The sequence below is a fragment of the Cydia strobilella genome, chromosome 1, assembly GCF_947568885.1.
Source record: "Cydia strobilella chromosome 1, ilCydStro3.1, whole genome shotgun sequence".
NCBI classification, from domain to species: domain Eukaryota; kingdom Metazoa; phylum Arthropoda; class Insecta; order Lepidoptera; family Tortricidae; genus Cydia; species Cydia strobilella.
This window is the reverse complement of record NC_086041.1, coordinates 30,627,527-30,655,316: the sequence shown is the minus strand read 5'-3', so window position 1 is coordinate 30,655,316 and position 27,790 is coordinate 30,627,527. Positions and strand designations below refer to the sequence as shown.

General features: G+C 37.4%; 1 protein-coding gene across 1 annotated transcript; it reads right to left on the bottom strand.

Moving 5' to 3' along the window:
• Window positions 1–439: 439 nt before the first annotated feature.
• LOC134743312 (proton-coupled amino acid transporter-like protein pathetic) lies at window positions 440–27,290 on the bottom strand. Its single transcript, XM_063676708.1, has 6 exons — window positions 26,636–27,290; window positions 23,144–23,321; window positions 17,117–17,474; window positions 14,811–14,986; window positions 14,020–14,192; window positions 440–5,606 (listed from the first exon to the last, which is right to left on the bottom strand). Exons 1-6 carry the CDS (start codon window positions 26,901–26,903, stop codon window positions 5,374–5,376), a joined length of 1,386 nt encoding a protein of 461 aa, XP_063532778.1. The 5' UTR covers window positions 26,904–27,290; the 3' UTR covers window positions 440–5,373.
• Between the last annotated feature and the right edge of the window lie 500 nt (window positions 27,291–27,790).

Genomic DNA, 27,790 nt, shown 5'->3' with positions numbered 1-27,790 from the left:
AAATGAAAGTGTATGTATTACAGTGTAGTCTGTAATTCTATTATATTATGTAAATGTATATATGCATATTTTGTTATATAATTTGTCAAACTTGCAATTTGATTTTCTTTAGTTGGCTAAACTGCCATTATTAAGGTCGAGGTTAGTAAGCAAGTTTGCAACTTATCTGTGGCATGGGTGCGGTGCTTATTCGCGCGCAGTTTTAACTTCAAAGCCGAAAGGAACTTAAGAGTTAAACCAAGAATAGTCTGCAGAGATTTTGACAGCACACGCAGTGCAGGTGTTATTTTAAACGTCAAACTTTTATGAAATTATGGCGTATAAATAACACTGGCACTGCGTGTGCTGTCAAAATCTCTGCAGACTTTTCTTGGTCTAACTCTAACGATTATATTATTTTTCAACAATATATCACGATTATTAAAAAAAAACGACAGCGTTGCACCATATCTAATTATATTTTCGTATAAGTACTGTTACATTCAAGATTTCAGTAAATTTCAAACATTCATATTTTTAATTAGCAGAACGTCAGATTAAATATTGAATAAAGCAAGATCTATCAATTTTCAATAACAAAACAAGATCATTACGAAGATACGGATGGTAATGCATAATCCTTTACCATCGTGTTTTCTCGGAAACGTTCGTATTTGTCATGCTACTTCATTCAATCTCTACTTTTTGTACAGACACTGACTGAAATAGCATAACAGATTCGTGCGTTTCCCTAAAAATACGATGGTAAAGAATTATGCATTACATCTGTAAACACAGTAGGTACATAGACCATACAATTATATATCCAGACTAACCAGTCCAGTGATAACAAAATGTAAAGCAAGCAGATATGACAATACAACAGTGTTGGTTTTAAATAATAGTAGTACACGAGCAGAGTAGAGGACTTTAAAACAATTGCTACCACTATCCTTGGGGATCAAAACTTAAGATCAGTCAGGCAGTTACACTGTAGAGCTGTAGAGTAAATTGACAATTAGGAAAATAAATTGTCAAGATAATACCAACTTAAGTGGGCTTTTGACGGACTAATAATATTACCTAACACTGACTAGTGTTATTATTATTAATTATATTTAAAAGGCCCTTAAATTCACAATTAATATAATTATGGATAATATGGATATGCAACGCTGCAGCATTTTGAAAAAATTATGAGGATACCCTTAGGAATTGATGTTACAAATCAGTGAAAGCACTAGACAGTCTAGGTTCTAGACGGTCTTAGCTCTGCTACTATTGCTGCTACAGGCGAAAATTATGTAACTAATTGAAAAAAAAAAAACGATAAAAAAAAATTCCTTAACGACTTCAACTTTAACCATTTTAAATTATTTGAATACTTAGATTATAAATTACTATAAAGATATTATTAATTATTTTATTAATATTGTTTTTTGGTAAAAATTAAGAAAGTAAGTATCAATATTTTCTTGCCTGCACGGGTTACAGTATAAAAACCTGTATAATAAAATAAAAATAAAATGGCTTAAAGGCCATAAATGTAAAAAAAAAACGAAAAAATGTCTTGAATTCTTTAAATTTCATGTCGATTAGTTGAATTTTTATAGAAAAAAAAAATTGATGACAGTAGGTATATAACAAAGAAATTTATACACAAAATTGTTATATTTATTAGTACACCGACATACCTACACTGTTGCATATTAATTCTACATAGTACTTAATTAAAAATCACAGCTACTGAGGGTACATTAGATTACATAGGGTGGTATTCAGAAATATATAAAAGCAAGAACAGAATTCAATAAAATAAAAGCTGAAATACACAAGGTATTGAAACTATTGAACTATCCAGTTATAATGGTGGCTAAAAAATAAGTGCATTCCCGTTGCCAGGGAGGTTTTGGAATTATACTGAGCAACTTTTACTATGGGACCAACCACGAAATCGCGAAAAAAAGATTTACCCTCCCATAGAAAATGGACCAGCCAAATTATTTTTCGCGATTTCGGGGTTGGTCCTATAGTAAAAGTTGCTTAGTATAATCCCAAAACCTGCCTGGCAACGGGAATGCACTTATTTTTTATTAGTCACCGTGTATATATCATTTAACATCTCTTAAAATTATTAAAGCATGCATTCAGAAGCACATTTAATGCGGTAGGCTTTCTCGCTAAATAAAGAATTTGTTTATTTCGAAACCTCGTACCTTCTAGAAAATACTTGCTAACTAAATGCAAAGTTTTAAATAATGGATAATTTCTCCGAAACTATTAATTTTAGCTGAACATACGAGTACATAGAGTTCAAAACGGTCAAACCGATAACTTTTAAGGCCTTAAAAGTTATGTCCTCTATCATTGGCTTTCGTTTGATCTATACTGAATGGGAGACCCTGTATATTACTTTTGTACGAAGTTGCTTGTATTTATAGAATAGATCGAATAACACATACCTACATATCTAAGTAGCACTTAGAAAACAATATACCATATTTAAGTATTGTTTAAATATTCTTGGCTACTAATGAAGTAAGACCGCGAGGCGGTGGCAGTATAAGCGTTATATTTGAGAAAACGAGAGTTGAGCGTTATATTTGTTTGTTTATTTGCAAATGATTATGATTTTCACGTTGGATTTTTCTATTATTTTACCAGCAGTCAATACTTTCCTGCTTTTATGATGATTTTTGTATACATTTCTTTTATTATACAATCATGGTTTTATGGTAAGTGTAACAATATGATACAAATACTTTTTTTGGCCTTTATTTTAGAAAAATCCAACAGCATAAAAAACATCATTATCAAAAAAAAACACGATCAGGTAAACATTGACTGAGGCGTATAGTATAGCACTACAATGTACCTAATATTATGCTAAATACTGTACGACATTCTAGTATAATGAATTAACAATATGCATAACAACAACAAATACGTAAATCAACATCAACATACACCAAAGCAAAAAAATACCCAAGGTATTGCAAAATCTCAATTCGGAATGTTAACATTATCACATAATAATAAATAGAGGTACCTACACATTAAGCTTTAATAGTAATCTAGACTTTGTGACTATCCAATATAATGCACGCTCGTTTTGTGTCGTTCTTAGAAAATACCCTAAAAAAATAGTATGGCTTAACCTTTTGAAAAAGAACACCTAAAGGCGTCGTAACTAGTCGCGCCCATAACGCCATGGACACAAGTGTTATGGCGTACGCTGTTAACAAAGTAACCTTCACACTTTCAAACACAGAAATAAATATACCATAGAAGACGCAAATGCATCTACTTCGCGTGTCCGAACCCCGACCAAGCGTCGAGGTTGCTCGTAGCTCTTTACAGTCCACGCCGCGTTGTTGCAGCCGGACGTCCGTGAAAACTTAAAAACTGCGAGCACCCAAAGGCAAGAACATATTTCCTATCACAGATAAGTAATTTTAAAATTATATAACGCGTAAATTTTGTATGAAAAAGTCGGCACGCTTGGGTTCAATACAAATCGTGGTATTTGCGTCATCTAGCGTATATATTAAATCTGTGCTTTCAAATAAGGTTTACATTAGCTCGCGCGTTGGCGTGTGAGTGATGTTTTTGTTTATGACGTACAAGCGTTCAAAGGGGTATATGCATCCTTAGAAACCCAAACGTAACACCTTAAGATAATATGTTAGCGCCCACTGAGTAAAGCCCCTTTTCTCTGAGAACGACACATTTAATAATTACCATTTAAGGGTCCCCGGCAAGCTAGGTTCTCCATACAAACGTAGTTACGCTCTCATTTTAAAACGACTATCTAGTTTGCTCTGAAACTTTGAACTTACAATAGGATAAGGTATATCTATGTATGTAATTAGTTTATGTAGCTTCAAATACCATAGTTAAAAAAATACAGCGAATTTAAGTTTTTCATACAAAACTTGTTTTTGCTCTATTTCGTTTGTTTTATATACTAGAGGTATATAAACTAATTACAGACCTAGATATACCTCATGTGATCGTATGTGCAAAGTTTCATTACAATCCAACACGTATTTTTAAAATGAGAACGAAACTCCGTTTGTATGGGAAGGTGAAATTCGGCCGAGCTTGCCGGGGACTCTAAATAACATCTCATAATTTGAATTTAGAATATAATACTTTTTTCATCCATAAGTCACGATTCATTTAAAAATAAATTCATTTAACAACTATACATATAATAATATAAAAAAGAAAAACAGATCTAAATTCTTGCTACATACAATTATTGTCATGATCGGAAAAATAAATAAATGTTTATCAAAATCTTTGGTGATCCAAATCGTCAGTGGACCTGAGTGCCTACCGCCAACATCGAATCATCGAAAATAATTCTTGTATTATGTATATATTTTATGATATAGGGTCATTGTGCCTGTTTCCGTCCACTTGTTCAGTTTTCGTCCACTTGACGGATTTGCAAATAATATATTTAATTTTTAGTTTGCTACTTGCAAAATTACATTTTTATGTAGATAGATATATTGTTTAAATAATAAGGATTGCAATAAGTCCAAATTTGTGCTAGAATGTAGGTTATCTCAAATTTTGTCAAGTGGACGAAAACTGAACAAGTGGACGGAAACAGGCACAATTCCTAAGAGGCAAACAAGCAGACGGATCACCTGATGGTAAGAGCGACAGAGAAGCAGAAAACGTTTTTCAATTTTTCGATGTTTGCGATAGGCCCTTTGGTAAAGAGACCATAGATCAGGGTACACGATTCACTATGGCAAGTTGCAAAAATATGGTTTAATAGGGCAGTATTCAAAGGTTTAGGTCAAACAAACCTATTGAATGCCACGTCATGCGAATTTGAAGAAAAGGCCCCGACTATTGTAAGCTTACTATCCACTTAATGTTCATTATTATTTGGTAAAACTCCTTAATTCCGCCTTGTCGTTTTGTGTCAAAGTCGTAAGTTAAATTAGACGCGGCAATTTGTAAAGCTTGAGCTGCTTGTAAAGCTTGTAATTGTACTAATCGTGAAATGACGTCATAAAACCTGGTCACTTAAAGACCTAGACAGTTTACTTCAAAGGCCATTTTATGAACCAGATAATTCTATAATATAGGGCTAAATTCATGAATGTTTAATTACAACACATTTAATCCAAAAAAGACTTCCGCTTATAACCGTATTACAAGTACAAGCTTTTAAGAAACAGGATGGCTACCGCGAAGATCGAAATTCGATCGCATCTATCTCATTTGCATAATTCAGGTGACAGGACGCAGATAGGCAATATTCCAATTTCTATGTTTACATTAGCCCCTCTGACCTGGACGCTCATTTCACGACTTTGACATAAAAAGCGTTAAATACATTCCATCGAAATTAGCTTTCCATCCAAGCAACTAATGCAAAATATTGCTCACACTGGCATACGTGCCAAACACGAAGCCAGTCAACCCGAACAATATCAGCAGAAGGTCTTTGTACAGCATCCAGTTGTGTTTGCCGAGGTTGTCGGGCCAGAAGGTCATGATCTCGATGATGGGCGGGAAGATGAGCGCTAGGGCTGAGCTGCTGACGGCGCCCACTAGGGAGATGATGCCGCTCAAGTTGGGGATTATGGCGGCGGCAACGACTGTAAGAAAGGAAAACAAAATATAAATGTAAAGTCAGCGACAGAATATATACCGGGTGGGCCTTGTAGCGTAAATTGAATTAAACTATAGGCTGAAGTCCTCAAACTGACCAACATTTTTAGCGACTTTTAAAAATAACTTGTGTTTCGGTCTCGCCGGAAGATCTGGGGCCCGTTTATTAAAAGCTTGTAGCTTATAATACAAGTGGAAGTCCCTTTTTGACAGCTTTTGTTAGAAAGGGACGTCCACTTGTATTACAAGCTACAAGCTTTTGATAAACGGGCCCCAGCGCTGACTTTTGGGTTAGCAGTATGCTGAGGCGGGACCATTTGTGTCGTTTTCAAGCAAAAGTTACCACATTGTCGCTTGCCAATAAGAACGCTCTAACAGGTTATTCATATAAAGATGCAAGCAAATTTCGTCCGCATTGTAAGCGACAATGCGGTACCTTTTGCTTGAAAACGACACATTTGGTAGTAGTGGTAATAAACTATTTATTTATTTTTATGTTTATATTTCTTTGTTGTTTTATACTCTTGGATGTTATAGATTATCACGAATAAATGCGATGATTTCTGATTTTTTTATTTTTCGTACACTTTAGAAGTTTATTCTAAGACGCAATGTATTGCGATTTTTGTCATGTTTAAAGCGTGACAAGCAACATCAATTACAATGATCACAGCGTATATTGAAGATTGACACGTATCTAACAAAATATAAAATCTGATGATATCTGATAAAAATCTATTAAGGGGCCCACTGACTATCAGTCCGCCTGACGATATCTGCCGGTCAGTTGTTCGGAACTGTCAAATTTTTGTTCTAACTGACAGGCCGATATCGTCCGACGGACTGACAGTCAGTGGGCCCTTTAAGGTATGTCAAAACTGTCAAACCTCTTGCGCGGCAGTGTAAAGTTGAGTCGCTCGCGGCACAATTCCCGTGGGGCAAAGATAGATATAACACCGTAATAGATGAATACAGTCTAAGGAAAAAACGTGCCTCGAAAATCACGAAAATTTGATTCTCGATCAGAGGGCGCCACTAGTTTTGGCCTACACTCATTTAGAGGGCGTTGACGGTTTCGTTTGTTATTTATAATTTTAACGCATATCAGTGAAAGAACATGGGTCAAAATCATAAAAATAATTAATGCAAATAAAAAAAATCATTTATCCATATTTAAATACATTTTATCGTATTTTTATAAATATTTATTTTTAGTTTTAAAGTGTGTCGACAGATGGCAGTGAATTTACTGGGGTTACAAAATTTACTATGACAGTACCACTCTAGTATAAGTTACTCTATGCGTGGGGTTATTGTTGATCTCTAGTAAGACTTCTATAGTTATTCTAGTTCGTTGAGATGGGCCGGATATGGATTTTGCCGAATACGAATGTTCGGTTCAGCTCATACCGAACCGAATATTCGGTTGGGCTAAAACTGCCTAAAACGCTGAAAACAAGTTCATCCATGTCCACGGACACATAACGTGTTTTTGACCCTTCTCCTCCCGACCGACCGGGAATGTCTATGAAAAGAAACGGAAACGTATTATACCTGATCGCGAAGTGCATCCGCGCATAGAGCCCTTAAAAAAAATTGTTTATTCGGTAAATATTCGGCAGCAGGAACCGAACTATTCGACCGAATACGTACATTGAAAAATATGCCGAATACCGAATAATTACGGTCCATCTGTAGTCTCAACCATCGTACTGACACTGACATGCTGTGTCGTCTCAGCTTTATGTCTACTAATGTCTACTGTCTAGAGATTTGGCTCCTTTATATAGCCTCCATGTCTACTAGTTAACTCAGTCGATTGGTTACAGTTGTTTGCTCCTGTATTTTTCGTTTATAAATTATAAATGCTCGAACAAGCTTGTTCGGTTTTTAAATTTGTTATATTGAACTCAATGTTTGCAAGTTTAACCGGTATAGAGATAAAAGAAAAACGTAAGTTGGAACCAAAGAGGATATAATAAGATAGAGCGGTACTGTCATAGTAGATTTTGTAACCACAGTAAATTCACTGCCATCTATCGACACACCTTAAAACTAAAAATGAAGAAATAAAACTATGAAAACGGATTATATCGCGTATATTGAATTTATAATACATCCCGACGTTTCGAACTCTTTACAGCGTTCGTGGTCAACGGGTGACTGAGGAAAAATTACAAAATGCAAAAATACCCACATACTAAAATAATGAACAATCATAGACTACAAACTTTAAGGCTGGTTGTACATGCAAAATCGGTTCATAAGGCTAGTTATACACTATAATTATTTTTCAAGTAAAGATATATATATATACGCGATAAAAATAAACTATGCCGGCTCCAACCCTACACCACGGACCCGAGAAGATTTAATTCCCTCCTAAACTGTAGGAGGGTATCCCAATATGGGACCGGCAACAAACTCGGCGGGACACATCTTTTCAAAACATCAGAATGTCCAGCATCATCCAACACTACGGTCTCACAGTCTATGTCTCGCTTGCTCCTTTATCAGGTGGACTACAGGATCCCAAGCTGGTGGTAGAGAAAAGCCATCTTCCCTATTAAAGTTTGGATATTTCTTAATCTCAATGGCCTCGCGCAGCATTCTGGGTATGTAACGCTTCTCCTTGGCAAGAACCAGAGGCTTATCAAACTTGATTGAGTGATTGGCTTTATCCATGACATGCTCACAGACAGCAGACCTAGGTCGACGGTGCTTGACATCAGCTATGTGTTCCTTCACCCGAGTGGAAATGCTCCGTTTCGTCTGCCCGACATATGATAGGCCACACTCACAGTCCAGCCTGTACACTCCTGCAGTCTGTAGAGGGGTATTGCATTTTACAGGCCTCAGGAATTGTGACATCTTCTTCATTGGCTTGAAATATGTTTTTATAGAAGCACGCTTCAAGATGTGGCTGATCCTGTCCGTGACCCCCCTGACAAAAGGCAGAATGGCAGGCCTGCGCTCGACTGTGGGGATCTTAATGTGGGACCTCTGGTTGACCCGCGGTATCCGCGTTGCGGCGGCCGCGTTGAAAACGTTACGCGATGATCCAGACCTTACTATTCTTCGAGCGGATAAGGGAAATGCGACGGTTGTACTTAATACTTCAGATTATAACCAGAAAATTAGGGAATTATTAGCGGATACTACAACCTACAAACATGTAAAGACGGACCCGACTATGAAAGTATTGAAAACCACTAAAGAACTAATTAGTGATTACTCGGAGAGCCTTGATCTGAATGTTGCAAGTTTAGTTCCTGACTGCCCCGTGCCTCCAAAGTTGTATGGGTTGCCAAAAATACACAAACCTAGTGCCCCACTACGTCCCATAGTGAGCCAGATAGATGCTCCCACATATAAATTGGCTCAGTACCTCGCGGGAGCCCTCTCAGCATTACGTGGTAACACTAGCACGCATACAAAGGATTCTTACCATTTCATCGGTGAGATTAAAGACCTAACATTGACTGATGATGAGATCATGGTCAGTTTTGACGTCCAGTCGCTATTTACAAGCCTACCGGTACAAGACTGCATTGAAATTGTCAAGAAGAGGTTATGTGAGCAGAACATGTCAGAGGAATATGCTAAGCTGTTGGAACATTGCCTTACATCTGGCTACTTGCTATGGAATGGTGAATTCTATCTTCAAGTCGACGGCGTGGCCATGGGGTCTCCGGTGTCTCCAGTAGTCGCTGACATCTTTATGGAGGACTTCGAGGAGAGGGCACTCTCATTGGCTCCTGTGCGACCGAAGATATTTAAAAGATACGTAGATGACACTTTTACTATACTTCCAAAAAGTAGTGTTTCAACTTTCTTGGATCACCTAAATTCCATCCATAGCAAAATAAAATTTACTATGGAGTTGGAAAAAGACTGTTCTCTCCCCTTCTTAGATGTATTGGTAAAAAGAAATCCTGATAACACCCTAGGTCGCACTGTGTATAGGAAACCTACTCATACTGATAGGTACTTAAATGGCAAATCGCATCACCATCCCAGTCAACTTGTTACAGTAGGCAAATCTTTGTTTCAGAGAGCCCAGAGGATATGTGATGACCAGCATCTGGCCGCGGAGCTCCAGCATGCCAGGCGCGCGCTCCAGGCAAACGAGCTCAGGATACCGCGGGTCAACCAGAGGTCCCACATTAAGATCCCCACAGTCGAGCGCAGGCCTGCCATTCTGCCTTTTGTCAGGGGGGTCACGGACAGGATCAGCCACATCTTGAAGCGTGCTTCTATAAAAACATATTTCAAGCCAATGAAGAAGATGTCACAATTCCTGAGGCCTGTAAAATGCAATACCCCTCTACAGACTGCAGGAGTGTACAGGCTGGACTGTGAGTGTGGCCTATCATATGTCGGGCAGACGAAACGGAGCATTTCCACTCGGGTGAAGGAACACATAGCTGATGTCAAGCACCGTCGACCTAGGTCTGCTGTCTGTGAGCATGTCATGGATAAAGCCAATCACTCAATCAAGTTTGATAAGCCTCTGGTTCTTGCCAAGGAGAAGCGTTACATACCCAGAATGCTGCGCGAGGCCATTGAGATTAAGAAATATCCAAACTTTAATAGGGAAGATGGCTTTTCTCTACCACCAGCTTGGGATCCTGTAGTCCACCTGATAAAGGAGCAAGCGAGACATAGACTGTGAGACCGTAGTGTTGGATGATGCTGGACATTCTGATGTTTTGAAAAGATGTGTCCCGCCGAGTTTGTTGCCGGTCCCATATTGGGATACCCTCCTACAGTTTAGGAGGGAATTAAATCTTCTCGGGTCCGTGGTGTAGGGTTGGAGCCGGCATAGTTTATTTTTATCGCGTATATATATATATATCTTTACTTGAAAAATAATTATAGTGTATAACTAGCCTTATGAACCGATTTTGCATGTACAACCAGCCTTAAAGTTTGTAGTCTATGATTGTTCATTATTTTAGTATGTGGGTATTTTTGCATTTTGTAATTTTTCCTCAGTCACCCGTTGACCACGAACGCTGTAAAGAGTTCGAAACGTCGGGATGTATTATAAATTCAATATACGCGATATAATCCGTTTTCATAGTTTTATTTCATGAGTAACTATCGCGGTAACCGAAGACAATATTAAAAATGAAGATTTATAAAAATACGATAAAATGTATTTAAATATGGATAAATGATTTTTTTTATTTGCATTAATTATTTTTATTATTTTGACCCATGTTCTTTTACTGATATGCGTTTAAATTGTTAAATAACAAACGAAACCGTCAACGCCATCTATACGACAGTAGGCCAAAGCTAGTTGCGCCCTCTGATCGAGAATAAAATTTTCTTGATTTTCGAGGCACGTTTTTTCCTTAGACTGTATCCATCTATTACGTAGTTATATCTATCTTTGGTTGGAACACATAGCAGCCGCCAGTATTTTTTAATTTCATTTTAATTTGTAGCGACAGTAGAAATACAAAAATTTCAGGCCAAATAAATCCCTGATATATTATTCATAAATAAATTATTTACATGCACTTGCTAATGTTCCAAAGTTTGCTGTATGCTAACAAGCATACAAAACATCACCAAAAAATCAAACAAAACTAAATGTCAAATATTATTTGACACTTAGATTCATCAAAAATGTTCACTGAGTGGTGTCAACCATAATAAGCAATTTTTTGTAATTTGTTATTATTGTAAACATAAACATCAAATTCATTAATAATCTATATAAACTATTATAACTGTTGCTATGCTTCCTGAGTCTCAGGTACATTACAATGGATATACCTAATTTATTTATAATATACCTTAGAGCATTGCAGTAAAGTTCTAAATTGATTGCGTACATTTTCAAGAGTGCATTCCTCTTAATGTATTTGTTTGCAACGCACGGTGGTCGAAATCTTCCACTCGGTAATCGGCAATTGAACTTTATGCATTGATACTCTAATGATTTAAATTAATAAACAAATACTACAAAATTAGGTACTCTATCGGAAAGTACAGGATACGTGGCATATTCTTCAGTACTGAAATATATCCGAAAAAGCTTCCTTAAAGTAATTTGAAGTTTGCCAATAATTAGGTGTAGATTGAGTAGAAAAGGTAGGTATACTTAGTAAAGTTTTTTTAATCTCAGAAATCACATCTCACAGAAAGTTAATTATTATAAGGTGAGAGTACATATGAGATAACAATAAACGAATTTAACACGGACGAATTCGTGAGCAGAAGCTAGTCTCAAATAATTACAATTTCACTAGCCTTTAGCTTTTACCCTACCCTTTTTGTAGCCTTTTAGGTTATCCCAAAAGCCGGCCAAGTGCGAGTCGGACTCTCGCACGAAGGCAAGGTAATGACGCACGTTTGTTGTATGGGAGCCCCACTTAAATATTTATTTTATTCTAGCTGTTTTTAGTATTTGTTGTTATAGCGGCTATCACAGTTCATGAGATACAGCTTGGTGACAGACGGACGGACGGACGGACAGCGAAGTCTTAGTAATAGGGTCCCGTTTTTACTCTTTGGGTACGTAACCCTAACCCTACCCTAAAAATGAAATTAAGACAATCACGACAAAGTCACTTCAATGACAACTCATTATCAACAAGTGGATCTCATCAACGTTACATACTTACATAACAACATAAATTAAAACAAAACACGATATAAAGCACCGACCATCAATCTTATCTTATACCTTTAGACGAGCAATTCTTACATAATACATATAAATATTTCGGGGATCTCAGAAACGGCTCGAACGATTTCGATGAAATTTGCTATGAGGGTTTTCGGGGGCGAAAAATCGATCTAGGTCTTATCACTGGGAAAACGCGCATTTTCGAGTTTTTATGTCCCCATCCACCCATCTGACCCATCTTATTTAATTTGTTTTAGACCCTGACTTACAAAAACCTCTCAAAGCTCTTTTGAGCTTCGTCGGTGCGTTTGGCAAAAGTTATGCCATCGAGCCCATCGAAAATACAATAGGGTATTCTCTTACTAGTCAAATCAGTCTCTTATTTAGAACTGCCCAAATGATTTGCTAGTATGGAATTTATATGAAACATTACATAATGACGTCACGGGCAACTTACCTACTTTTTACACGACTGCCCAAAAAAGAGAGTGTAATGTTTTTATATTTCTTTCCGATTTATTAAATAAAACTCGTGTTTAAAAATAACTGCTATCTATGTTTTTCTAATAATTATCTGCTGCTTTATTTCATGCATGGTGTGAAATAATTTAAATTAAATACAGTCAAATACCCTATAATCTCACGACTCACGATTCTCAAATCTTATTACGAAGTGAGATGGTCTGTTAATCAGCTGTTAATGGTCATTTATACATAAATTTTATCGTGTGAATGCATTTCTTCGATCTTTGACCGCAAAACTGGCAAATACTCACCGATCCAGACGGCTTGTCAATAATATTGATAAGCAGTATTTTCCGCTAGTAACTATTAATTATTGGCCAGTCAATTAACGTGTCCCGTTGCAAATTGACAGGACGCTTCAATAAATCGCATTATATAAGACGCAAGTTTATCTCGTTTTGTACACGGAGTAACGATAACGTAGCGAGTGACTTTAGTATTTCGTAGCTCGCGGCACCTATTTGAAAAATCTCAAAAATCTAACCAAATCAACCCAAACCAAAGGTTAGTTAGGGGTTGGCAAAACTTTGAAAAAAAAAAATAGCTAGTTGAATCACGTCATAATCATTTATTTATTAAATTTTAAAATATTGACGTCCTTTATTTTATTGACTTTTATTACTTTCTTTATTCTTTATTAAATTCCTTATTTAGATTAGACCCTTTATATCTCTAAGGATAATTTGATGATTTTTTTTATCTCTGACACCTAGAGACTTTTACATCTCTAAACAATTTTAGTACTTGTCTGTTGTTAGTATTTTTTTTATAGTTTTTTTTTTGTGTAATTCGAGACTGGATACATCTCGAACAAAGTATCTAATATTTCATTGATTCCATATTTGTAATTGTTTTTTTTGTGATTTTTTGGTTATTTTTATTGCTTGTAAAAAGTGCCCTTGTTGCCTATTTGCTGAATAAATATTTGATGTTTGATGAGATATTTCCAAATTACATTGCCAAGTTTTTTGGTAATTGTCGAAGTCGGCTAGAATTTCCCCCTCGGCTTTGTTGACCGAGCAAAGCGAAGGTCCCCGTTACGTTACAGCTCACTCTCATCTGAAAGTAAGCTTAAGTCGCGACTTAATGAAGGGAAATGCCATGGCCACGTAGAACTATTGCACCTTATTAATAAGGTTTACTAATTGGCGAATAAGATGGTACTCGTAAATTTAGCGATGTGCGCAGCCTTAACAAGTAGGGAGAGAAGAACCATACTCAGTACTTACATGTGATAGTGATTAATACGAGTCTGGTGACGGATTCCCCGTGCTTAAGAGCCTTCTCAGACGTCAGTCGCGACTTGACGACGGGCCACACGATGCTCATGGGCACGTAGAACTGCAGCCCGTAAGAAAGGAATATGGACGCAGCCATCACTGCGCGGACGCTTTGTGCTAAACTGAAAAGGAAAATATATTAATATCTAGGGAAACCACAGCATGTGTTCTTAAAATAATTCTTCCATCTGTCAACACAGACATTTCATCACAAAACAATAAAATAATGAAACCACACTTGGTCGCAACATCATCTTCCAGCCAGTGAAATAGTCCATTTTACATTAGGTTCCCCTGCGATTAGGGTTACCAAATTACCTGTCAAAATTCCTGATTTGCGAATATATTTCCTGATCAGAAGCTGCCAAGGTCGTGTTCTCCATACTTCAGATACCCGAAGAAGCCGATAGCAGTATATAGGGCAGCCACTATCATTGATGTTGATGCAATATCATACCTTAATACATTGAGATAAACTTACAAATCGTTTGGCAGGTTGAGCGTGATACTGCCAAGCATGTGTTCTCCATACTTCAGGTAGCCGAAGAAGCCGATAGCAGCGACAATCACCTATGTTGATGCAATATATACCTTAATACATTGAGATAAACTTACAAGTCGTTTGGCAGGTTGAGCGTGATACTGCCAAGCACGTGTTCTCCATACTTCAAGTAGCCGATAGCAGCGACAATCACCTATGTTGATGCAATATATACCTTTTTACATGGAGATAAACTTACAAGTCGTTTGGCAGGTTGAGCGTGATACTGCCAAGCACGTGTTCTCCATACTTCAGGTAGCCGAAGAAGCCGATAGCAGTATATAGGGCAGCGACTATCACCATGCCGGTATTGAGGACGCCGTTCCAACCGCCGAAGTCTTCAGGCGTCTTCATGTTGTTCTCGAGCGGTAGAACCTGGGAAAATGGACAATTGGCATTTGTGGGCATTTGTATCACTAAATATTACTAAAATTCGAGAACTAAATAAATTAAAACCTAAATCTATTAGTGTACAGAATAACCCTAATAGAAATGCCAAGGCAGGAATGTCAGCTATTAATAATATCTACATATAGGTATAAACAGTCGGGTTATATTGACAGACAGAGCACAACCTAAACCGGTGGCGGTAAGACCTTGAAATTTGAATTATACAATCTTCAAATGTTGTAGAGCTCCAAAAAGAATTTAAAGAAATTCTACAGGGATAGAAATAGGGTTGAAAGTTTTTAACGACTACCACGCGGACGAAGTCGCGGATGGGGGCTAGTATAGATAGATAGATTAGATAGACAACTTATTTAATCATACCTACAACATACATGGCATTTAAATGAGATAAAAACAAAAAAGAAAAGTACAAAATAAAAGCATAGAAACATAATTACTGATGAAATTTGCTATATGGGGGTTTTCGGGGACGAAAAATCGATCTAGCTAGGTTTTATCTCTGGGGAAAAGCGCATATTTGAGGTTTTATATGTTTTCCAAGCAAGGCTCGGTCTCCCAGATATTATTTTATAATATGTGTCGTGGCAGAGAAAAGGTGTCGGCTTAGCATGGTGAGATAGTGATGCGGCAAGCCACACCGCTGGTATTCTGCCAGTATACAAATTGTATTATCAATAAAGTAACACAACTTCTATTATTTTATTTTATTTTGGTAAAGATACTCATTAAGTTTATCAGCTCTAATTGAAATTTAATGATAAAAATCAACTTTGAACCGTAGAATAGCTAAAATGATATTGAGTTCGCCTTCTGTACTAGTTTCGTCAGTTAAAATTAGATTAAATTGTTTTTAACTTGAATATGACGTAGATAATAATAAAAAAAGTTCCTTATAAGACATAACTACTATATCCAGTGTCAATGCTCTCTTAACAGAGCCTGTTTAATAACACTAGTCATAGGTACTTCATAAGCTTTATAATATTTCATTCATAACATACGATATTGAACCCAGGATAAGAAAACACTATGTAGGCGATACAAAAAAGTTTTTTTTTCCGTAAATGTAACCTTAGAAGCTACAGGTAGATTCAAATGTTTAGGTATATGTGACGTTTTAAAGCAAAAGGTACCACATTGTCGCTTACAATGAGGACGAAATTTGCTTGCATCTTTATACGAATAACCTGTTAGAACGTTCTTATTGGCAAGCGACAATGTGGTACCTTTTACTTGAAAACGACACATATTAGCACATCTTGCTGCTTGGTTTTATTACATTCTTATGTTACATTATACATAACATACTCTATGTATAATATAACACAAAAACAAATCCTACGATATACAAACGTGAGCAAGAGGAACGGCTTACTATACTACGAAGAGGTCCTAAACTAAAATTAAAGAACATAACTTTGAAATCATTACTTGTTTTGAGAATAAATATAATACTAAAGCCGTCACCTACGCTTGAACTAGTATCTGCAATGGATACCGCCCTAATCACACGAACTACATATCAGCTGTGAGTTTTTTGTTTTTTGTTTCGCCTTGGTCTACTAGATTCGTATACAAGGCCACTACAGCTAACCGCGTTCAGCGTAGTTTCTTTGTTACGCAGTTGAATAATTGAATGATACTCAATACCCCGGTTCGAGTTACTGTGGGCGGAAGAATGCACCTACCCTGCCATTTGTGGGGCGTTCAGAAAAGTTGCTTCCCACTGACTGGCCTGTTTTGAAAGAACTGAGCGTTAGACTGAATGACTTATTCAAGGGTGAGGTACACAGATTTTTATTAAAGTTGCCCAGAGGTACAATGCAGGTACAGTACAACTTTTAGTGCGCTATAATGCAAGATATAGCTCGGCCGATTTTCAGTACATGGTTTTATTTGATATTAGAAATAAACAAACCCTTTTTATTTGAAAAGCGGCCGGCCGTACCGCGGGGCGTGTAGCGCAGGGCGCCAAGCTTCAATCGTGCACTGATGCCGCTGTCATACGTTTGCATTTGTTTAAAACATGGACACCGCGCCGCACACCCCCTTCGAACGTCCATTTAATTTTCACACTTGGACATAGATACTCACCACACCGATCCCCTCAAACGCATAAATAGCGGTCCCGAAATACAGCGGTATCTGATGCCAGCTCGCGAACGGCTTCACCGAATTCGTCCTCGGCAAGTCTTGCAATATGTAGTAGAACGTAATCGTCAGCCCCCAAGCGGTCATTATAGACGCTATCAGCGATACTGGGGTCAAATACTTCAGGTTTTTCACCATAGCGAGGGCTACTATAGGCGGGAAGAGAAGAACTAAATAGCTGTGAACGCTTAAGTTGATGTGGAAGAATCGAAATGTGTCTTGTAAATTGGTGGCGACGAATAGGAAGTAGACGCAGCAGAACCCGAGTTGAGTTATGACGAGGAACACGTTGATCACGTTTCTGGAACAATGGAGTTGTTATTTTGGATGGTGTTATGCGAATTGTACTTTTTAGTAGGCTTGCATTTTTACGGTTAATCAATAGCAAAGATTTTTTAATACTTCTTTATACCAAAATATTTTTTGAATCGCAAAATAGTATCTTTTGTTTGACTAAAAAACTATTATACTCGTATGACTTATTACAGTTTACGAGATAGTTAACACAGAGGATATCTTAGGACCCGCACTTTTTAACGGGCCCTTTAGGCTCGCGTTACAAACAGACATAGCGAAATAATTAGGGTTCCTTTTTTAGTAAGACTCATTTCATACTCGTATACCATATTATATACGATTCATGAGACCTGAGACTTGTTTCATGAAAACTTGAACCTAAGCATTATATGGAGATTATGTTTCTTTTTTGAAGGCTAGTTTCCTTTTAAAAGTTCAGTTCTACTCATGTAAACCGCTGTAGTAGCAATTTTAACAGACCTTGTATTGCCATGCTCTAAATAACGTGACGCATTAAAGTATCAGTTTAATATCTGCAGTAGGTAATAGATAAACATGCCTATATAACGCAATTAATAACGTGTTTAATTATAGTCACTATATAATGGTTACGTCATGATTGCATCGAGTAATGGAGTCTGCAAGGTCGAGGGGGGAAACATCCCCATAACTTCACAGTGTAAACTGCAACCAGTAGCTCATCTGTTTTGGTGTACAACGAGTACGAGCACAAAGTGGTGCTTCGCGCCGATTTCTTTGGAGACTTCGATGAACTGCTAGCGACATACGACAGTTGTCCGAATCCAGTCAGTATTAGACCAACCACGGACCTACTCAGTACGGAATCAGCTTTTAGAAGTTGTGTTCAAGCTTTAACTGTTCAAAGCTCAAGATAGAATCAACGGTGATGAAATGATGACGGCAAATGCTAGGTTACACATGATTCAATTTTAAAACGAATACCCTATAGTTGACAATAACGTGGATGGATACAATATGCATCTTATTAAATGGTTTTTATTTAGCATTAGGTACTCGGTATATTTGCAATACAATTTTAGACCACGTCTACTTAACCGATTTTTCCTGCATATGTACGATTGAGTCGATTTGGACCTTAAAATTTACTGCAGATCAACCATAACTCGAAGTTCAAATAAAAATTAGGTCCTACAGTACTGCTTCCATACGCATATACTGTGTATCTGTATACAGGGGGCGTATTGTGTGTCGGGGGTAAAGGACGAACGTGACTGAAATGTATTAAATTCTTAATAAGTACTTTGACGTCGGCGTTGCACGAGCGAAGAGTGGGACGGTGGAAAATTCACTTTGTCATTCATGGCACATCGGGAAATGTTAAATTATTATTTTGTAGACTTAGCAATTTACTTAGCTCCTATTTTAACAGCTTTTAGTGAATTGCAGATGCAAGCATCCTTACCATTCTAAAAACAAGTTAGGTTTGGTTTTTTAAAGACCTATAATAGAATAATTAAACTATACCTACTCGTACCTATAGTTTATCATGTGACAAATGCGACCCAAACTTTTTATTCAATTCAATACCTATCAAAAAAGACTAAAATTAGACTTCCAACTCTAGAGAAAATGTTACTATTTTCTGGTTCATAAAGTTTATTCTTAATACCACGGGAAGTAAAATAAATTTATTGAGATGTCCTAATGGTAGCAAAAACTCTTAAGGATTCGGAGGGATTAAAAAATTATAAAAAATATCAGAGCACGCGACCAAATCTGATATTATAATAATTATCAAAATGTTTATTCATTAAACCTTCCATTAGAATTTCCGCTTGGCATTTGAACTCGAGGTTGGCCCAGATAGCGTGGAATCTTTTATAATGGGTTGGATATAACGATAGTGCCCCAGTACCCGATATTGTAATTGTAAACAGATTGCTTTTATCAGTTCGGTGTACATTTCGCTTAAATGTTGGAGCAGACATGTTGACACCAATATTAATATTTAATGATTCTGAATGCTCTTGTCAAAAGACAGAGAGAAACGGTAAAATATGAACAAAGTTATAATGTATTTGATTTTACGTTAGATAGAGTCACGAGCTTACGAGATGCACGGCCGATTTTTTGGGATACCTACTTGAAGTAGTCACCATATTTCAAAATCATCATTTAAAAGCATCAACACATGTATTACATGTTGTATTTTGAGTTGAGGAAACAACTCAAAATTTGCATCTGATTACTTTGCCCCACATGTGGATAATTAAAATGCAACTTTCTTATCGGTTTTTGAACAATCAAGAGAGCCTTACCAGCTGGTGTGGCGAAAATGAACATGGCTCGGTAAAACCTTGAATCTTAAACCTAACACATTCGGAGGAGTAATCCGTATAGGATTTGCGTATTCGTACAAATGTGAGCTCAGCCTAAAGATAACCCTCACAGGGATGAGCTCCGTGTTACCTACTCGTTTTGGGCAATAAAGTGTTTTTCTACTAATATAGGTACCTACTAAATAGCATAAAATTCATAAGTTATATATATATAGCTACGCTGCTACGCTTCACAGGTTATTAGGTAATAGCTCTCTCGATCGATCGAGATGGCATCTCGCTGTGCCGTACATCTCTACAATTACTGATTTAAACTAACACTATTTTCACTTATAATTTTAAAACTAACACGGGACATAATCGCGTACAAACTTACGTTTATTTATGGCCTGACGTTTCGAACGTGACGTTACGTTCGTGGTCACAGGCAGACGCGATTAAGTCCCGAGTTAGTTTTAAAATTATCTCTACAAATATTAGGTTTTCACCTACACACCTGTGGTAATAATGTTGTCATCTCCCACAATGTCGGTACAATTAAGCCAATGATAGTTAGCTTTGTGTAAATTAGCATAGTAGATAAGTTTGTTACTATTTATACACTATTACAACAAATTTAAATGGAAAAGTTAAGCCGACCGCGATCTATATTGTCGTGGAAGTTTTCATCACACTGTTTAATAGTAATTGATACGTGTCTGGAAGTTTGTTATCAGCTGTTCTATGCCTATAGCTATTGTAGTTTACTTATTATATTTTAGCTAAAACGCTTGTGGGTAAATAAATGTTTTGGTTTAAAATGGACAAAACTGGCTTAAATGGATTTGCTACTATGTATCAATAAGCTTTAAGTTGGTAATCGCTACGGAACCGTTTGAGACACTTATTAAATAATCTACAAACATTAACAAACATATCTGTTAAAATAAGCAAAACGCTTGAAAAACTATAATATATACACCGAAAACGGATTTATTGTCGGATGCACTCATGCACCAAACAGTCTGTTACCGTTAATTAAAACATCCGCTAATTTTATTCTATGGCAATTTTCTTAGTTCACTGCCGCTTACGAAAAAAAAACATAACTAAACTATTTACAACAAATGATTTGAAATTCATAGGTTAGCATAAAATGCTCGTAAAAATAAAAACCCATTTCAATCTAAAAAATCTTAAAATAACAACTTTGGTTTTAGTGTCTTTTCCATAGAATCAATAAACGATTTAAAAAAAACCGCACTCGTGACGGAAGTGTGTAGTACGCCAAAAAATCACAAACAATTCGTAGTATAACCATCTGCGAAGATATTACGGTTTGTTTTGCGGTTTTCAAAATAAATAGATTTTTTGTTCCTGTTACGTAAATTTTTTTGGGGAAAAAAATCATAACGACACTTTATGCCAAATCGTCCCAAATTCGAAAGTTACCATAACAATGCTGGGCAAAACCTATTTCAATAAAAAAAATTAAAATAACAACTTTGCGTTCTATGTCAATGAGAGCCGAATGTCAGCCTACAGTGTGCCACCGCAGGTCGCAATTCTCAACCTATTGTCGTGAAATTTTGTGAGCAGGTTCGATGATTAAATCGATTTTTGTAGTAAATTCAGTTTTTGGTTTTTTTTTATATACTCCGCTATAAAAATATATATTTATTTAGTTTTAAGGTACCTATGCTCGCGAGGTCTCCCTACAGCTCACAGAATCACTAGTCAATAATGTTTAGTTCATAAATCATACTTAAATAAATCAATAACAAGATAGCAAACTACTCGAGATAGATCTTGAGATAGGAAACATTCCGCACATTAATACCGATCCAATGAACTAACCGCAAAAGCGCTCGTATATTGTTCCGATATTCAGCTCTCGAGTCCAATTAGACATCTACAAAGTGCATACCAAAATAGGTCTAAATACTGTGAAATAAGTTACATTTTACAGTTTGTTGTGATTTGCCGTTAGTCGATTTTTGCAGTTTGAAAATTTGTTTGCACTGATTGGCAGATAAACCACATCAAATTGTTTTTAATTGCATTCATCTATATAATGGACAACAAATGTGTCAAAAAACTAGATAAGACTAGTAGTTTTCTGTACACTCACATGTTTTGGTGGGAAAATTTTGAATTGAATCATTTAGTTAAATGAGTAAATATACTAATCTTGGGAAAATTTTACAGATCACGAAGTTAGAATGTAATCATTAACAAATACGACGGAAGTGTTACGGAACGGAATAATTAATGTCGTATTGATAAAGAAAACGGTTAAACTTATTATTCATAAGTGGGTGCCTATTTTATCAGTTTAGCAAATTAACTAAACCGGGATTTATTCGCCGACAGCGAAGGTCTGCGTTCCAGCTTGGGCAAAAATGCTTTCGTAAATACGGCTTTCCGGCTGATCTCCTCTAAAGATCGTATTTCTCAAAGCGAAAACCGCCGCCACTCTCCACTGAGCTCCTGACTTTGTCCAAGTTCCCATCTACATCAAGCACCGCTGCAAAACCGAAACCCATAAAACATACTGCAACGATTACCTCACCTCTAATACCACCGGAATGCACCTGAGGAACTGGCTACGAACACTAAATAATATCAAGGAGCTCCGAAACAAGACCGCTATCACACTCATTATCCTCATCAGCATCACCATAATACAGCATCACAAATTTCATGAGTTACAAAAATCTCATTATTCGGATCTAGCCAACCATTAACTTAGCGGGGACTGGACACGGACTTTTAAATGCATTAAGACCGTTCGCCGCAGTGGGCCAGCACTACGATAATATAATATTCTGTCCTTTTTTTCGCGTACAGACGAAATGGGGCTATGTATTCCGAGCTTCCGAGGCGAGCTGAGGCGTATTAGATTAACTTGCTTCATACGGTGCCCTGGCCAATACGTCTATTAAATAGACGCAATGGCCAGGGTCTATTAAATACTCTAAAGAGAAGGACTTACGCTGTTCAGAGCGCGTACAGTAAGCACCAGAGTTAAGGTGATCCCCCCTGCATATAAATTTGTTTTCAGGGGGGTCACTTATGACTTAACTCTGCAGCTTACACTGTAGGTATTGTATAGTGCGCGAGTGATTCGCAAATAGTGCGCTGGTGCGATTCGGCAGATCTAAACGTACCTTAATTTAAAACTACGATAAACTTAAGTGCCATATGGCACCGGTCCGGACGTGAAGGCGTTCTCCACCACCTCGATCGGAGAATTTGAGCGCCGGCCGCTGGTTCCTGATGCACAGCTCGTGCGAGCACCGTACCAGCATGTGCATGCAGTGTGCTCAAACACCGAGCGATTCAATCTTATAGGTATTATACGTCAACTTACTTCATTTTCTTAGCGTACGGCCTCAACGGCACCGGGCCGGATGTGAAGGCGTCTTCAACAACCTCGGAGAAGCTGAGCGCCGGCCGCTGGTTCCTGATGCACAGCTCGTGCGAGCACCGCACCAGCATGTGCATGCAATGCGTGCACACCGCGCCCATGAACAGCGTGCCGAATACGCCTGTCAATGGGTTTCTGGTTAGCTTAAACACGATTTACTATTTACTTTGCGTCAGTCAGCCAATTCGTTCTGCTCTAATAGATAAAGCTCCCTTTTTTACGGAGATACGGAAGATCATTTGAAGCGGACTAGGCAGTCCGCTTTATTAGCAAACAGTGGCAGATTAGCCACGTGGCAAAAGTAGCAAATGTCACGGGCCCCGCGCGTTTGAGGGCCCCCCGCTCACCTGCGCATTGTGGCCGTAAAAAATCTAAGTTTCACTTCGTCCGACAAAATTAAAACAATCCATGGGCCCCATGATGGAATTTGCTACAGGCCCCGCGCTGGCTTAATCCGGCACTGTTAGCAAAGCAGGTAGCACTTTAAAAAAGGAAGAAGTAAATGACGAAGGTTCAATTCTAATAATTCTATCGGGCGTTCCCCCTTATTGACCTTTGTGCCATCTTTGAAATATGATGTTTTTTTTAATAAAAGATTTTTTCTGTGCCCCACTGAACCCTGCTTGTTTCGCGGACTAAACGCAAGCGGCGCGCGGCGAGCGGCAAATACTTCTTACATTTGGTTGAGCGCAATGTATGATTGGCCTTTATTTTTTTGATTTTTTTTTGAACCTGACTTGGGAAAATCCAGGACCCTTCCGCATCACACGAGACGGTTTTGCTACGCTGGAATACTCTTAAAGAGTTTTCGCTCCAGCGCAGATCGGTTGAGCGGTCTCAACCTGATCTGAGGGTGTATAGGGAATCGAGCTAATGGGAGTTTTGTCGCTGGGTCGCTACAACCTAGCCTAGCCGAGAAGACTCCAGCAAGAAACTCAGTTAGGCCCGACGACTGTCGGAGTGATGCTAACCAGTACGCGGCGGTACCGGGTTGATAACGGACTGAATGTGTCGATGTGGTCGCGTGATGGACGTCCCCGCCGGCGGGCAAGCCTTTGTGTACGCGTTGTGTCCGCGATGGACGCCGCACGCTCAGCGGCCATCCTAGCGATGGACGCTGAGATTGCGTCGTCCGGATCCGTGAGTGTGTGCCTAGGACGACGGACCGAGCGTATGATTGGCCTTGATTTGCCGCTTGCCGCGCCGCGCGACGTCCGAGTCCAGTGAGCGGCCTTAGTACCCTTAAAGAACGGTCTCAACTGACGTAGACATCGTAAGGCAAGCCGTGTGCGGCAAAGGACCAATAGTTTTTAAATATGATTATGAAGTATCTACCTATCATATTGAATGAATGATGCATGTGTACAAGTGTTTGCTGCAAGGCTCCTTTGCCAAGGTTAATAGCAAGTGTATTAGGTACTTTATAGGTACCTATAAACGATTTGGTCAAATTCATTATAGTTGACTAAAGCGTTTCGAAATTAATATTATAGTTGAGTTGGGAGCACATACATGAAAAGTACCCAATTACAGTTTGGTATACGAAATCTTAATTTAACCATTACAGTTGATGAGTAGAAAAAGTAAATTTTACAACAGTGTCAAAGCCTCCTAGGAATTACAAAAATAATCATACTAACCAAAAACTCTGACTATGATGAATATAGAACAATGTTGATATGAATAACCTTCAATTAAATTTGCCCATTTTACAATGTAACATGAATTGGGTAAATATTTATATTACGAGAGCATACTTGCTTATTCATATATTTGTTCTCTGATAATTATATTAATGATAAAATGGAGAGTAGGTTTAATAACTAGTCAGGGAAAGATAAATAAATTGGCTAACCAGTTCACTGTGACATATGATATACACAACTATATGTTGCGAGGCTAAACTTGTTCGATTTATAAATAAATAAAAATGTATTCAGGTATCAACCCATTACATTAAAATAATAATTATTATAATTAGTACCTACATGCCAACTATATTAAATTCTAAACTGAACTAAAATTAAAGCTACAAAACTAATTAAAGTAGTTGCAGCGGAAGCCTTGCTCATACAGTAGCAGGTTGTGTATACTACGTTTTCTGGCTTCCGGTGACCAGAGGGCTGGTCACTATTTCGCGCAGCGCATCAGCATAGCTATACAGAGCGGAAATGCGGCCAGCCTTTTGGGCACCCTACCACACGACCGAGACCTAGGTCAGATTTTTTATTTGTAAGTTTTTTAGTTTAGGTCATTATGTTTTTAGCTCACTTTATTGTTTTAATAGAAAATAAATCATTACATAATGTTATGTTATAATGAATTTGACATTTAAATTAAATCAGTTGTTTTGTAGATTTGTAAAATTGCTAAATTATATGTATATAATAATTTATTAGAACTATACGATTTATACTATACTCATGGACAAATTTAGAGGAACGCAAAAAAAAAGTTTAAATACTGGTTTACAGCACTTGACGTAATTTCAATTTAAAAATTAGTAATTAAACTTTTTTTTGTAATCCTCTAATTTTACCCATGAGTGTATATGTAAATTATTTGCATAAGGCAATTTGTAATTCCATGGGTTGTCTTCTCCACTCTGCTGGATTACAACTAAATTATGAATAGCATACTGATTTAAACTTTCATGATTTTTACTCATTATTATTCACAACAACGCACTTACTTTACGCGATTAAGTCCCGTCATTGTGAATAATAATAAATAATGAATAGCTACTTATCTCAAATCACACAATTACAATCTTAATAGAAAATGATAATAAAGTCAGGAGCAGTGAATATTGATGATTGTTTAGTAGTTATAGTTATCTACATGTTTTTATACGCTGAATACACACAAACTAGTACATGTTTCATGTAAGTGATAATACCAGTTTCTCAAAAGCTTGTAACTTGTAATACAAGCGGATGACACTTCTTGACAGCTTTTGTTAGAAAGGGACTTCCACTTGTATTACAAGTTACAAGCTTTTAAGAAACGGGCCCCTGGGGCCCATTTCTCGAATCATATTAGTCTAATATTATTGGTGTGTTGCCATGGCTACCCATACGATTTGACAGTTCATGGACTAATGATATTAGTCTTATATTGTTTGAGAAATGCCGCCCCTGTTTAACAAAACTGCAACGAAAAATAGGTACAGTCGAAAGGCAAAAATATCGATCCAGACAAATGGCTCAAAAATATGTGAACACAACTTTATTGTCTAAGGTGTAAGAGTGTACACATAATTTTGAAACTTTGGGAATGTATATATATTTGTGCCCTTGACTGTACAACAACGAAAAATTATACCTAATTCTCGTTGATGAAGAGGCCTGTGCCTAGAATCTAATAATGATGTAAATGTCCATGATGTGGATAAAAAAATATACGACAAGCTCATTGCAATAAAAAGAAACTTACCAAACAATAAGCCCGCATTTTTGAAGGCATCAGGCATAGCCAGAATCCCTGTGCCAATATTCCCTTTCAGCAAATGGATCATCGTGTCAAAGTTGGAGGTCGGATGCTCCAGGTGCCGCTCCGAGGCCGGGCAGTAGTCCGCCTTCGGTTTCTCATCTTTGATCGGTATAATTGCCTCACTGGACAACTCCACGGCTTCCCTCTGCACCTCTGCATGCTCTATAGCAATACAGGGCCCCGTAAGAAGTGGTTGTTTTTCATCACTCATTATAATTAAGTTTTAAAAACTTTAATAGCTAAATTCCATTAGAAAATTTTGGGCGACCGTTGCGATGTTATTTTCACGGCATGAAGAACCTGAGTATAATTGATTCGTTGACTGAATTTGCATACACTTAACCGAGTTTGAATACTTTGTGCAGTTATTATCTGCGCAATTTGTTTAAATTTTATTAATTAACATTTGATCATCCGTACAAATCGGAGGACGAGCGTGCGTATTATGAATTATGACGAAAACCGATAACGTCAGTCCGTCTTGACTTCTCTCGTCACAGTCAATAAAATACTAGTAGAATGCTTAGAGAATTGTTGATAAGATAATGGGTTATCGCCAAATAAAATTGATTTTTGAGCGCCCATTCCTCAACAAACTTTCATTTAGCGAGTCGACCAAATCGAAGTTGAATCAAATTCGACAGGATCATTCAAAAACAACAAATTGAAAATATACTGCTGTCAAATATTATCTTGCATCTCTTTTAAGCGCTCTATATTTTGTATTTTGCTAGAGAAGACAAGGAAATCCCTACTGTAAAAAGAAAAGATGTTTTGCAATTTGCAATAACTCCTTAAGGTATACGACGTTCAGACGTCTAAAGTATTAACTTAAATAGCTTGAAAAAAAAGGCTAGGTCCAAAACAAGAATCTTGATCCAAAACGTTCATCGTTTGCGTTAAGGTGCGTACACACCAAGCCAACAAACGCTTTTCAGTGCTGTCGTCTGTCGTACGTTCGTTGGTGCTCGTTCAGGTCCGAACACACCAGGCCAACGAACGCCAACGAATGGGCTTAGCTGGCCTTCGTTGGCTGTGTCGAAAACGTAGTGGTTATATATTGGCTGTCTAGGCGATCGTTTGTTGGCGTGTTCCGGC